Source organism: Idiotropiscis lumnitzeri, chromosome 19 (genome assembly GCF_059441095.1).
Source record: "Idiotropiscis lumnitzeri isolate Australia: NSW breed Sydney's pygmy pipehorse chromosome 19, RoL_Ilum_1.0, whole genome shotgun sequence".
NCBI lineage: Eukaryota > Metazoa > Chordata > Actinopteri > Syngnathiformes > Syngnathidae > Idiotropiscis > Idiotropiscis lumnitzeri.
In genome coordinates, this window is record NC_142409.1 from 5,511,371 (window position 1) to 5,524,738 (window position 13,368).

Here is a 13,368-nt window from a genome sequence, read left to right on the forward strand (position 1 = left end):
ATCTAGCTTGCCAAAATGACGCAATCTCTTTTCTTAACTGATTCCATTTTTTTTCCCCCTTGAGTTTAGAAACAACAAGGCAAATGAAAGCATCTCCAAAAGACAGATGCATGAGGCTCACAAGTGAACTGGAGGCTATCCCAGCTGATTCTTGGGCAAGAGGCAGAGTTCACAGTGGACTGATCACCAGCCAACCGCGGGGCGATTCTTGAAGCGGTGAACGCAATTTTCCAGTCTGTCTGCTCTCGTTATGGTATGGACCACGGTTCAGCATCCTCTCTTTCACCTCTGACCCTCCGAGTCTGGAGAGTGATTCCAGATGAAGTCAGTCTGCGTTGATGTAGCATCATCACCAATATTGCGATGATTCAACCCATTTCATTTTTGGCGAACTGTAGAGGTCGTGTTTCTCTGGAAGTCTGTTTTTTTTTCATTTTTCGCATTGACATCTGTGGTCTATACACATTTGTTGTCAGAGCTACCAACTCTTACACACTGTTTGTATTTTGTTCAGGAAATCACGACACTGTAACTTCCTACGCCCGTAAAACTGTTACAGATATTTTCAAAAATCCTGCTTTACAGGTTGAATATGCGCAAAAAGAGTTCAGTCTTCATTTTTGCTCCAGCGACACAGTGCTCGCGGTGGAAGCTAGCAGACAAGTCCGACGTTAGCCAAAAAGCTAACAATGTGAGGCTAACTCCAATCGCCACTAACCATAACAGATTCATATCAGCTGCAATTAAAAAGATTCACAACCCAATGTGAATCTTCATCGCCAGATTTTTATTTTCAGAAATTCTCTGATCACAACTGTGTGCTAACGGTAACTTAATTACTCGCAGTATACGGCACCTGTGTCTTTACAGTCGTAACACTTATCGAAATATGCCTTTTCGTTAAGGCGTATATCATGGTGAGTTGTAGGCTATTTTTAATAATTTGTTTTAATTTGTTTCTACGTCTGTCTTTGACAATGTCTCCATATAAAAATGGCGAGTAGCACCAACACGTTTGGGGGTTGCTTCCTTGAATGAGCCTAACTGGATGTAATGTAAATATTAAGTAAATATTTTAATATGTTTTTGATTGGTTTATTCTTTGAAATAAGATTATCGTCGAATATGTTATAAATTACACAATAAGAAAAACACGTGCTCGCTCTGTCGAACACAGTTGTCGGGAAAAGTAGGCAGTCCAGTTCTTAATGATCGATGGAGGCAGGAGCATTTGTCACCGTTAGAAAGACGTGACAGTAGTTTTTCATTTGTTTTATGAGACAAATTTTTGGGAGTTACTATCAAATGCTGTGAGGGCACATGATGAATAAATTAGTCAAATAATTTTTCGTTGAGACTGCCAGGGTAGCAAGCTGTCCCCTGACTCACAGTTCAAAGGTTTGGGCTTCCAATCTTGGATCCCGCTCGTGTTCCATTGTCGTGGTTGCGTATATAAATAAATAATTTACTACTTATTTCCAAGGGCCAAGTTGAAGGATTACGCCAAATGCTACACACATTAACGTTGATCTCTCAAACACGCTGCAAAGTTTGGATGGACACCAAAGTGTATAGACACAACTCCAATGGACATAAATATCTCAACTTCGCATTCGGCCGCATCCAAGTGGCATCTAAGTGGGAATCCAAGAGCTCGCACGTTCTGTTTTAGCTGCAAATTCACTTCACTTCCATTCCAACTGGTAATGACCAGAGCTGAAGATGGCTTACTTGACTGTTTTTCCACTCAATTTAAGCATAAAATGAAGTACGCACATACCCATTTTTGTTTTATCTTCACCTGAGACGCCCGAGGTGTGTCTGAAATGCTGGCCAATCACAACGCAGCTCCAGCTTGAATGGCGATGGAACACCATTTGTGGATTCCAAAACGTGTTTGAGTCGAGGTAAATCTGGATTTCTGCTCGCCACGTTTAAATGAGAAGATCTGGATGTGATTAGCGCAAAAAAAAAAGAAATATTGTGGCTGTTTCACACATATAACAGCTCCACTTGTTTTCCTGTCAGTAACCTTACATGATGCCTGCGAATTTATGGTTCATATATCAAAAAGCATGAAATTGAGCAGAAATTCGAAGTTATCACTTAACAGCACTTAAAACCAATCGAGTCTCGAGATGTCGGGCCAGCTCCTCCCGGCATGTGCGGTGTCAATATGGTGACCCGTGTCATCAAGAACAGGCGAAGGAAACACATTCCTGCAAGTTAACCATGTAGAGGAAAAGCAGTGGGTGGCAGTGACGTAAAACGCGCTCAAAGAACAGACTAGTAAGACCCTCGGAGAACAACATTCTCTTCTTTTGGGTCTCGCGCAATATCGGCCAAAAGTCATTCAAAGGAGTGATGATTTAAAAGCTTTCCCCTTGTTTTTGTTTGCCCAGTACAAGATGTATTAGCGCTCGTCTTTACGTCTGCTTCGGGGAAATAACGACGACGTCATCCACGTGGAAGCGTGTCTCGCTCGGATGTTCTTTTTCAGATTCCTGCGTCACGTTAATGTTGTAATCTGGACCATCATTTTAGCTTTGGGACAGTTTCTCCTGAGAGGGTTGTTTAATTTAGAACAGATGCAGCCAAAGCTTTTTGGTGGCTCTTCTTGCAAATTAAACTACAGCTTTGTATTCAAACTTGGGACGATGCACCTCGGTGTTAATGACTGAAATCCTAAATAAACTGGAATCTTTGTTGAATTCAAAGAGCTATTTCCCAAAGTGTGCTAAATACCTTTTTTTCTCAGAATAATTTAAATGGTTTTGAAGGGCTCTTTAATTTTAATTTAAAACTAATATTTCTTGAGCACTATATTTCATATTGTAATTGCATTTTATTTCACTGGTGTAAAAACATTTGTTGATAGTCACAAAGTATAAGTGTAATGACTTTATGATGCCGGTCAACTTTGGATTTGCTCCGATTAGTTCAACATTCCCATAAATGGAAGTCATAGTAATTTTTTGGGGGAATTTTTTTTTTCCCCGTTGTTTTGCTATATGACAAACCATAAAGAGTCCACAACTTCCAATATAAATCTTCCAATTTTCCTTCTGCTCTTTTTGTTTTGGAATGAGTGGTAACATTGGTTAGCGCTTTGAATTGCAGCCGTTAGAAAACAAAAAAACATGATCTAATATTTCACATCATTGACCTCAAGTGCCCATCTCGTGGTGGCTGCAGTTCAAAATCAGCTTTTGCTCGTAATTGGAGGAAATCCATCATTTCATGGAAATTTCTGCTATTTCAGCCGAATCGTCTCTTCCCACTAACAGAATAATCTCCTCAATTGACCCACATGTTCATGTTATGTTATTGAAATGGATTATTGGTGGCACTCGGACACTTAACAAAAAAAAAATGATTTGGGTGATCTCATTCCCACCGCATTTGTGGCATCATATGCGATTTTTCATTTGCAGTCCTAGCCTGACAGAAAAGTTAAACTGTGGTGGTATTTGCACAGTAATGCTCCATTTTGCTTGTGTGCAATGGAAATAAAATTATCCGTTATAATACATCACCCGCCCCAAAATCCAAATAACGGTCACCCACAAGTGAGGCCAAATAAAGCCAAACATAAATTTAATTGCTTGACACATAATCCTTCCTCTTACCTCATTTGACCTGCTGCTTATTCGGTTTTGCTTCCCTCAATAAGAGGAGACAAAAATAATATACTTTTCCAGTGGTTTGGGACTTTTATTTTGCTTACGTGGAACCTCATTGAGTTAATGATGGGATTTAGTTGGCTTTGGCCGGACGAGACCCGGCCCACTTATTTGGCTGTTTAGGTGAGCTGCGACGTGGAACTGGTGGCGGATTAAACGAGGGGGGCAGGAGAGGGCATTTGCGGTCGGAGCAGATGTTGGTCTCATTCAACGTAGGCAAGCATCTGGCTGCTCGTGTACAATGCGCTACAATTAAGTGAGTATCATAGGGCGAGAAATGATGGATGGGCAGAATATTTTTTAGTTTTTGTTCGCATTAGTTCTTGGTCTGGGAAAGATGAGTCCGCACATTCCAAGTTGAGCCTCGAAAACAGGGGTGGGCAAACTTTTTGATTGGCGGGCCACAATGGGTTCTAAAATTTGAGAGAGGGGCCGGATCAGCAGCAGATGGATGGAGTGTTTTGGTAACCTCACCTTATCGGAGAAAAAAAAAATAATTTAATTTAAAATGAAAGTGATCAAAAGCATTGCAACAATATATATGTATTTGAAAAACCACAGTATTTATAAAATAAAACATAAACAAGGTTTATTTATAATAATTTTTTTTCAAGATTGGCGGACCGGATTAAAACGTTTAACGGACCGCATGTGGCCCCCGGGCCGTAGTCTGCCCACGCCTGCTCTAAAGGATGACACAGAGACACACTTTTCACACACAAAGCTTCATCTACATTGTTAACCACAAAGATCACACGAAATCCTTCTAAGGCGTTCATATCCACGCAGAAAATATTTACGTTTGCTGCCGTGCAACATTCCCGGAGAAGTCTGACTCACGGGGACCGAAACACAGCAAGTACAGTTTAAAGCTTCAGGAGTTGTTCCATATCAGTGCAAGTGTTTGTTAGTACAGTGCTGCCATCCAGAAATGGAGCGCTCACACCAAACCGCCAAAAGCATAAAGCTCCCAATGCGGCCTTCTCATCTGCAATGCCATGGTAATGCAACACGGCAAAACATGGTGACCTCATTTGACTGACTGCTACAAATCCGAAAAAAAAAAAGACTTTGATTTCTGAAATGTTATTTGCAGACTTCATTGTTGTTAAATCATTTGATGTCTGCCATCTCTACAATGAATATTGTAATCATATGCAAATTTAAACGTTAAAAAGAATTTTCAGCCCTAGCCGTACATTAAAGTAACACTGCACTGTTAAATTCTATGTGAAGCCAGAAACGTATGGACTCGCTGTCATCCATGATGGAACATGAGGCAAACGGACATTAACGATAAATGATGACGAATGAATGAGAAATAAATTCATCTTGGCTTGGCAGCTCACTCCACCACTTGATGTTGCTTTTCTGCTTAAGTGATACATGAACTGTCAAATACCGTGTCGTTTGGTCACAAAAATGACGATTGTCCTATGATGAGAGAAACTTTTTATTTCCATTTCCTTATGTATTTTTATTTTTTTTTTAAATTCAACATCTTTATGAGTAGCACTAAAAATAATTGACGACTAACCTCATATTAGTCTGTGGGAATTTTCCTTGCTCTTATCCTATATTTTAGACATTTATTGGACTAAATAAGCCTGAGTAATATTTACAGTTTCTGGGGAAGCATTACTTGAGGTCATTAATTCATTGTTTTGTTTTTTTACTGCAGAATACAATACGGCACCTCTCGGCCCTGCGTTTCCACGGCCGATGCTGCATGGGAATGTCTGAGCGGCTTTGAGCCAAAGCCACCAAATATAATCAATGATAATGTTAAACACAGTAAAACATGGACAGGCTCCCTCCGCTTGAGGGCTGGGTGGACGACTGGATGGTTCATTCTGAGGAACAAGTGTTTCTCATTATGCTGACTATTGTGCTTGGCAAAGAGGCTACGCAATCTTGCCAATGTAAAAATTCTGCTTCCCAGTGCCTGCGTGGAATACCATATATAGTTTCACCTGTTAGCCTGCTCACATAATCCAGTCACAGTTTCTGTTTTTGAGCTGCGTTGTACCCTGTGAATGAAATTATGGCTTGAAAGGAGGCATATTGTGGGAAATTTACTTTAAATTGTTTGTATACAACTATTTGGATGTCTGACTGTTAAAAAAAAAGTATTCTCTACTGTTTGTTTTTGGGTGCTGGCTTGCCTTCCACACTCTGGCTCCACCTCCATTAGACGAAGTGGCTGGCCTCCCGAGCAAGGTGGAAGTGTAGATGACCAAAATTGACACTGGTGACATATAGTTCACTGGTTGTAATAGTCACGAAAAGCAAAGCAGTAAGTGCTCGTAAATGAGCTCATTTCTTTCGGCATACCTGACAACTTGGTGACTGGAAGTAGACTAGACTTTAGGAAGGTGGAACCGGTCTAAGTTGTGGTGCAGGTTTTGTACCACGATTTTGGTAGATTTGAACTATGCGCCGGCAGATTATGTACTGTGTTGGATGTTATCGTATTTCATTTAAATATATGACATCAGCGTGCATCGGACTCTCTGAATCATTGTAGATATTAATTCAATGACTGACTCATTAGCATAATGAGTTATGAATGAATTATTCATCATGGCTTCAAACAAACAGTTTTTATTATTTCCGATGGAACTGTTTTCTCAATTACCTTGCAGTCAACCGGCACTATTGAATGTGAATTATCTTCAAATTTGGAGGTTGCACTGTATAAAAATTGTTTAACAATCAATTCATGACATAATCATTATAAGATGGGGGGAAAATTCATTAGCACAATGAAGAAATCGGACCTCGTGTGTGTGACTTGTCCACGCCGTGATTTGTAACGCGACAGGTTCACTCGGAGCGCTGTTTATGTTGGGCCAGGTTAAATATTTGAGGAGCACATGTGGGGATGAATGGTGGCAGAGGATTTCATCACAAAGCTGTGAGGGGCGAGCCAGCGGGGGGTCATTTTAACAGTAGTGTCAACACGGTGAGCTCCCACCTCTGTCGACTCAGCAAACAGTACGTGGCAGACGTTCTGAAAGGGCCCGGTGGGTTTTTCTCAGAAGACCTTTTGACGATGCCAAACGGGCTTTGGATGAGGCCTCCTAATATCGATTCTGATGGAGGGTGTCCGAAGTCGCCGTGTGGGGAGTGAAATCTGAGAATAACATTGAAGGTGGTTTTATCTTGACATTTCAGTCCTGCATCGACAGTGAGATTCTGTAACGAAGCTGTAGACACGAAGCGTCTCTTCTTTGCCAAGTCTTTTCAACCCCTGAGCTTAAGTTTCCACGCTGCCACTCAGGCCCACTCAGTTCTGAGCTGCAGGGCTGAGTCCAACGTGTACCATCAAGTGGGTTTGGCTGTCAGCTACTGCTGTGTGGGTTTGTGTTTGCCCAGCCTGCCCGTCTGTGGACATCCAACAAAGCTCACACCTCTCCTCTAACCATTCGCCTCGTTGTCTACAAACAAACACTTTCTATTCAGCAAGATTTTTTTTTTCTCTCTTCTTCTGCAGTTCCTTGACACATGATGAGGTTTTACTGCATCTTGATTCTCTTTAGAGATTCTCAATCACCCAGAAATTTCCCTTCCCTCAAATCCCAAAGAAATAACTTGATTAGGATTGTTGTGCTGACTTAATAAATCACAGTTGATAGCTCCGTCAGAATCGAAAGGATGATTGTGATGATAAGCGGAATGATATCCAATTAGGCACAACCTGAAGCTTGCCAGAAAGGGCAGCACGAACACACTTGTTTTTTTTTTGTATTGTAGGTTCTCTCATGTAGTAAAAAATACTGATGATGTTAAATGTCAGTGTATACCCCGCCTAAGATACACAACTGGATTGGTGTCAATTATATCTCGCTGGCCTTATCGTTTCATTCAATTTAAAGGATTCACATTCAAGTCATCACCATTTCTTCTGGTGATCCCCAAGGCTCTATCCTCAGCACCCATTTTTTCGTCAACTTCCCCCTCCCTCTCTAACTCTTCTAAATCCAACCACCAGTTCCACTGCAATGCGGAAGTCCGCCAGCTTTACCTGTTTACATTAGAGCAGTCCTTTTGTGGCTGCAGTGTTATGATCTTCCAGAAATGTCATGACATTATTGCCATGTCGTTTGAACTGTGATCTGCGGAAGAGTTTCACAAACCTGTGATGATTACCATAGAACCCAAAATGGAACTTAGTGAGACACATAAAAGGATCTAGCTGCTCAAAACAATATTTTACCAAGCTGATGTTAGCATGCAACTGAAAAAAATGCTAAAACTGCGAGTAACCGATATAGCTTGCCACCAAACCACATTTTTACTTTGCTTAGAATATTTATATTTATTATTTCCCAACCTGTTCCATATCAATTTGTGAAACTGTACAAAGTAACTACAAATTTCAAGATGTTTTGTGCTACCTTCCAACATGCATCCAACTAGACTATTAATCTAAACCTACAATTAAAAAAATATTTAAAAAATAAAATAAAATCACAGTATGGCTCTACAAACACCTTCGCGGAGTATTTTATGCACGCAGTGGGCTGACATTTTCTTTTATACTTGAATGACAGTTAAGATTGTTAAAATGTTACTTGAAATATTGGCTCCAATTTTATTTAGGGTTTCATGTTGTCAACAAATTGGGCCTAGAATTAATTCACTCACTTTACTGTATACCCTAAGTGAAAATTTGTGTTGAAGTCAACCAGTGGATCAGATTGTTATTATTAAGGATGTTTAGAGTGTGCATTTGTAAATGTAAAGTTATTCTATATCTAGATGTAGGACAGGGAAACGAACCAAAATATATCAGAGGCCACTGACTGCAATTCGAAGCAGGTTCTTCTCGACAAATTTCATCCAACCCTGCCTTTTGGACCCAGTGGAGAACAAACAAGGTCCTTTCCAAATTGTTCTGACAAAGAATAGAACCCATTGATGGATTGATTGATGGTTTCATTGCTGTTTTTTCCTGCAAGACACTAAGAGCAGGCAAGTTTTTAAGTGAAACTGTACCCACACCTGCTTCAAACCCTCCCCGCCCCTCTTCCACATTCAAATAAGCGTCTATTTTCTGTTTATTTACTCAACATTGGTATTTACTCAAGCTGTTCTCTCATTCTTTACCCACAGACTTACCCGGGGGCAAGTTTTCCAACTCTTCATAAATTTGGGTGAGCATGCATAAACACTCACATGGCACATTGCTTGAAGCGGTTATGTACAGTACTCCATTATTTATCACATACAGAGCTTAAACCTTCCCAAACTCTCTCGGTTTCTTATTTCTTCAATTTCCAGAGGAAAGTTATTTCCTTCAACACCTATGATGTATTTACTTTCAAATAATCTCTGGCATGGATTGAAATTCACCACATTAAGTTGTATTAAAGCTCTAATTGTCTACCGAATTCCAAAAAAGTTTTCCAAATGGTTAAACAATATATGGGGTCCATGCGTACATTATTTGAATACATGTTTAAAAAAAATAAAATAAAATAGCACTTGTCACACTGTCAAAGCTAGATGAGAAAACACTGCACTCTTGTGGAACCGTGCATGTATGAACATCATTTGGTACACTCATGCTAGAGATAGATGCATATGTGTGATTTTACTTTGCAGAACTTGCCCCGAAAAAAATCACTAAAAATGAGTAACCTCACATATGATGAATGTAGACTCACTTTTAACCCCGATTAAAATATATCTACAAAGCCCAAACACGTTTTACATTAAGTAGGAATAAACACATTAGCCTTGCTCCTCTCCTCGAACCAGTGCAACCATTGCCGTTTTTTCCCCCATTGTGACTTGTATGGTAATCAGCCAGCGTCCATGTGCTCAATGACAGCTACAATATGCAGCCCACCAGATGCTGAAGCCGCAGGCCAGACAGGCTGTAGGCTTCCGTGTGTCTGCTTTATGTGCAGATCAGCTCACGTGACTGCTATTTGCATAGGAACTTCCTTGTCACTGCTGGCATGAAGATCTGGGAACGATTTGTCGTTATCCCAGTGAGATGTTTCAACATACAGTATGTAGAGCTTATGACAATATGAACAACTGGATAATTTTCCTGTTCTCTGTTAGACTCGATTGGCAGGACACTGGAGAGTGTTTGGAGGAAATTTTATTTCAGACAAGTGCGATAGAATATAAGTCTGGAAAAGACATACGGTCAACGATTTGGGCGTTTTCATCCGATTTGTGCTGGAATTTCAGAGCACAATGTAGTCATGAGAGAGTGGTGATGCATTCAAATGCATTTTTATATCTTGTTAAAGTTGACTCAGAAAGACATTTCCTTGGCTATTAATGCAAGAAGCGACCAAGCTGCATACATTAGGTACATGCTTGTTTGATGACGGACGGAATTTAGTTTAGTAATTTTTTTAGCATGTAACTATGCATTTCCTCGACATAGCGGACTCAGACATTTTGCATATAATGGATTGTTTTGACTTACCGTGTTGTTCCTGAACCATGATGATCTGAATTTACATCTAGAAACTTTCATGGCAGCATGACTCACTGAGGTTTTTTTTTTCAATTAATTTTGAGTGAAACGGGTTAACTTTTCAACTATTTTCTATATTATTTCATAAATGAATACAATTTGACTTTAATTTGAAATGTGCATGATTTGTGCCGTCCTTTAAATTCAGCTCCAGCTTCCCCAACTGGACAGAGTCAACCTCCTTCGCATGTAAAGAAAAGCCAGATATGTGGCTCCGCCCAAAAGACCGATCAACAGCGTGGTGCCGGCAATAACCGGCGCGTTTTTGCGGGCCACGCGGAAGGCAACCGGAAGCACGGCCGAGATCAGGATGTTGTTGACGTGGCCCAGGACTCTCCTGAAGGCCGGCCGCTCCAGCACACGTTCGTAGTAGGCCTCCAAGTTGGCGCGGCTGCCGTTGCCCCAGTAGCGGCGGGACAGGCCGATGAACTTGAGGCGGTGCAGGGTGACGGCCAGCGAGACGTCGGCCATGCTGAAGAACTGTCCGCACAGCCACGACTGTTGACTGTTTTCTTCTAAGAGAAAAGATTCATTTTTTTGTTTTTTTTTTAATGCCCGTGTCATTGTGTTGTATCAAACGTAATTCTACCTGGTGTTTCTTCCTCCCTCCTCTGCAGCTCCGTCTCAACCTGATCCATCACCTTCTCCAGTTCATCCAGAAGCTTCTTCAGGTACTTCATGTTGTCGTGGTCAAACAACTTGGACTGCAAGCCACCAATTGGAAAGATTAGCATACTTCTGACAGCTAGACAACTTTTAGAACTCACCTTCAAGCGCCTCTGCTTAGCTATGTAAGCATCTTTGAGCTCCGGGTTCTCTTCTGCCAATTTCTTCAGCTCTGACTCTGTGTTTAGGATTTGCGCTGTAATAAAATAAAAAAATAAAAAAATAATTAATAAATAAATAAAGTAGTAGGCCATTGCAACTTTGCAGTGCCACACCAGGTCTGCTCGATGATCCTGGTTTTCACATGTTTCTAATGCAATCTGCATATTTTTTTCAAAGCATATCAGGCAGTAAAAGAGAGGACTTTAAATCCAGGCCGTTGTAGCTTACTTCGTATGCTTGTGGCAGCATAAGCCGGTATGTGCGAGTCTACGGTGATTTCGGGGTGGAGGATGCAGCCGTGCGTGTAGGCGTCCATCTGTAGTGAGTCCAGCAGCTCTCTGTAGTGCTGCACTCTGTGGTAGTATGTGCTTCCCTCTTCTGGTATCAGCCTGGGAGTGCCCTCTGCAGGTGAAGAATAGGAAAGTGAGCCAGAAGGGAATGGGTTTCTTTAAGATAATGCAAATTTGACTTACGTAGAATAAACATAAGCAAGGATGTATGTCAGATGATTCCATACTTACCAGATTTTTATTTTCTCCACTTAAGCCATCAGGATAAAGCTATCATGGGTCGGTACATGCCAAAAGGAAATGATTGAAAAATTACCAAATATAACTTAAACTGAAAGGGGACATGGAATAGAAAATGTATTTTTTATTGCGTATTACAAAAACTGGAATTGGAATTCTGGATTGCCTACCCACACATCAAGCTAATCAAGTAAAATGGCAGACGTGCTTGCCGTCTCAAACGAGCTGCTTTCAGGAAGGCAATCTTTACTATCATCATTGACCAATTGGCCCATTTTACAAAGGAAATTGCATAATATGTCTCCTTTAACAAACATGAAATCAACATAAATGATGAGGAAAAAGAAAAAAAAGTGCAACCCATGCTGTGACTTATTTGAATGTGCCACCGTGGTCATTGTCGTCCCACCTTCTGTGAAGTTGTGCTCGAGGTAGTCCATGATCTGGGTGGGGTCACAGATGACGCTGTCTCCGTCAACCAGGACGGGCACCTCGCCGGTCGGATTGAGGCGCATGAACCATGGCTCATTGTGCTCGCTGAGTGGTAAGCTCACGTCATACTCTTCACAACGCAAACCTTTCTCTGCGATCGCCAGGCGCACCTGCATGGGAAAAAGACATTTTTATCTCTTAATGGGGTTGAAGGAAATCAGCATCAGAAATTAACATTTTGGAATGACAATAGAGCTTGATTTTAATTGATATTCATTTATTCTAACACACACGTCTTTGTCTTATGCCACAGGGCAAACTAGATTTGACCCCATTCCTAACCTCACATCTACGGTACATATTTCTTTGAAATACATTTCTAAACCATGAAAATAAAATAATCAAATGTAGAATGGGATGGTACTACAGCGGTCACTGGTTTTGTCATCCCCATATTGTAACTATGATAATAATTGCTTTTGAATGTTGAATGTTTAAAAGATATATAAAAAAGATGATACATGTAATAAAACTGGTAGGTGTATCAATGTACTAAAAAAAGTACAATCTACAATATAAAGCATAAAAGTAGTGTACTCCCACCACTGTATTGTAAAATATTGTGGAAAATAATGGGGTGAAAAAAAATAAAATAATAATAATAAGGCAACGACGCAAACAACAACGCCAATGTTCCATTCAAACACTTTCAGTGACGGAACACGAGAGCAAGATAATGAGTTACATCCCGGAGGTCTGCGTAAATATCACACGGGCGTCTCCAATCGGGAGCTGTCCGTGGACGTCTGGTGCTGAAAAGGGATGCAATGCATACCTTCTGTGAATTAAACGACTGCGTCCAGTGATAAAGTGTTAACTTTGGCTCGTTTGCTTTAGCGACGGTGTCACATTGCTCGGGCGCCTCCTCCCCCGGATTTTTCTCCACAAGAGCTGCGTCCTCATCTTGGCGTTGCGAGCTGTTTTCAGCCTCCATCTTTTCAGTTTGAGGGGCACAGGGGACAAGTGGATAAAGCAGGCGACAATGAGTAAGGTGACTCCCTCTGCTGGCAGGGAGTGTTACTACATGCCAATCTGACCGTTTAATTCGTTCGTGTATGAATGATGAAATAAAATACTGATTCCAGTTATTTAATTTCTGTATTTTATTTGTACTTGCAAACGATAAGAAAAGTAGACCGAATAGTGAATTTCCCCTGTAGTGTCAATTTAGAAATAAAATTATATAGGCAGCACATGGACATAGTGGTTAGCACGTATCTGCGGTTTGAACGTTCTTGGTTCTAATCTCAGCTCCATCTGCCTACATGTGTCGTTGCCTGTTCTCACCTTGCTTGCGTGGGTTTTCCCAAGTTTACTGCGGCTTCCTCTC

The 13,368-nt window shown here is 40.9% G+C and overlaps 1 protein-coding gene across 2 annotated transcripts; it reads right to left on the reverse strand.

Moving 5' to 3' along the window:
- Positions 1–9,783: 9,783 nt before the first annotated feature.
- Positions 9,784–13,009, reverse strand: gdap1 (ganglioside induced differentiation associated protein 1). Of its 2 annotated transcripts, none has more exons than XM_088282808.1 (6): positions 12,814–13,009; positions 11,956–12,148; positions 11,245–11,418; positions 10,956–11,050; positions 10,778–10,892; positions 9,784–10,700 (listed from the first exon to the last, which is right to left on the reverse strand). In XM_088282808.1, exons 1-6 carry the CDS (start codon positions 12,970–12,972, stop codon positions 10,333–10,335), a joined length of 1,104 nt encoding a protein of 367 aa, XP_088138934.1. In that variant the 5' UTR covers positions 12,973–13,009; the 3' UTR covers positions 9,784–10,332. The 2 variants fall into 2 exon arrangements, with proteins under 2 accessions (XP_088138934.1, XP_088138933.1); XM_088282807.1 differs by having other exon boundaries at positions 9,784–10,703.
- Positions 13,010–13,368: the final 359 nt, after the last annotated feature.

Coding starts and splice junctions, on each gene's coding strand:
- gdap1 (XM_088282807.1), bottom strand. CDS start 12,972: ATGGAGGCTGAAAACAGCTCGCAACGCCAAGATGAGGACGCAGCTCTT. Junction 11,051..11,244: donor TGCTGCCACAAGCATACGAA/GTAAGCTACAAC, acceptor ATTTTATTACAG/CGCAAATCCTAAACACAGAG. Junction 10,704..10,777: donor GAGGGAGGAAGAAACACCAG/GTAGAATTACGT, acceptor CTTTTCTCTTAG/AAGAAAACAGTCAACAGTCG.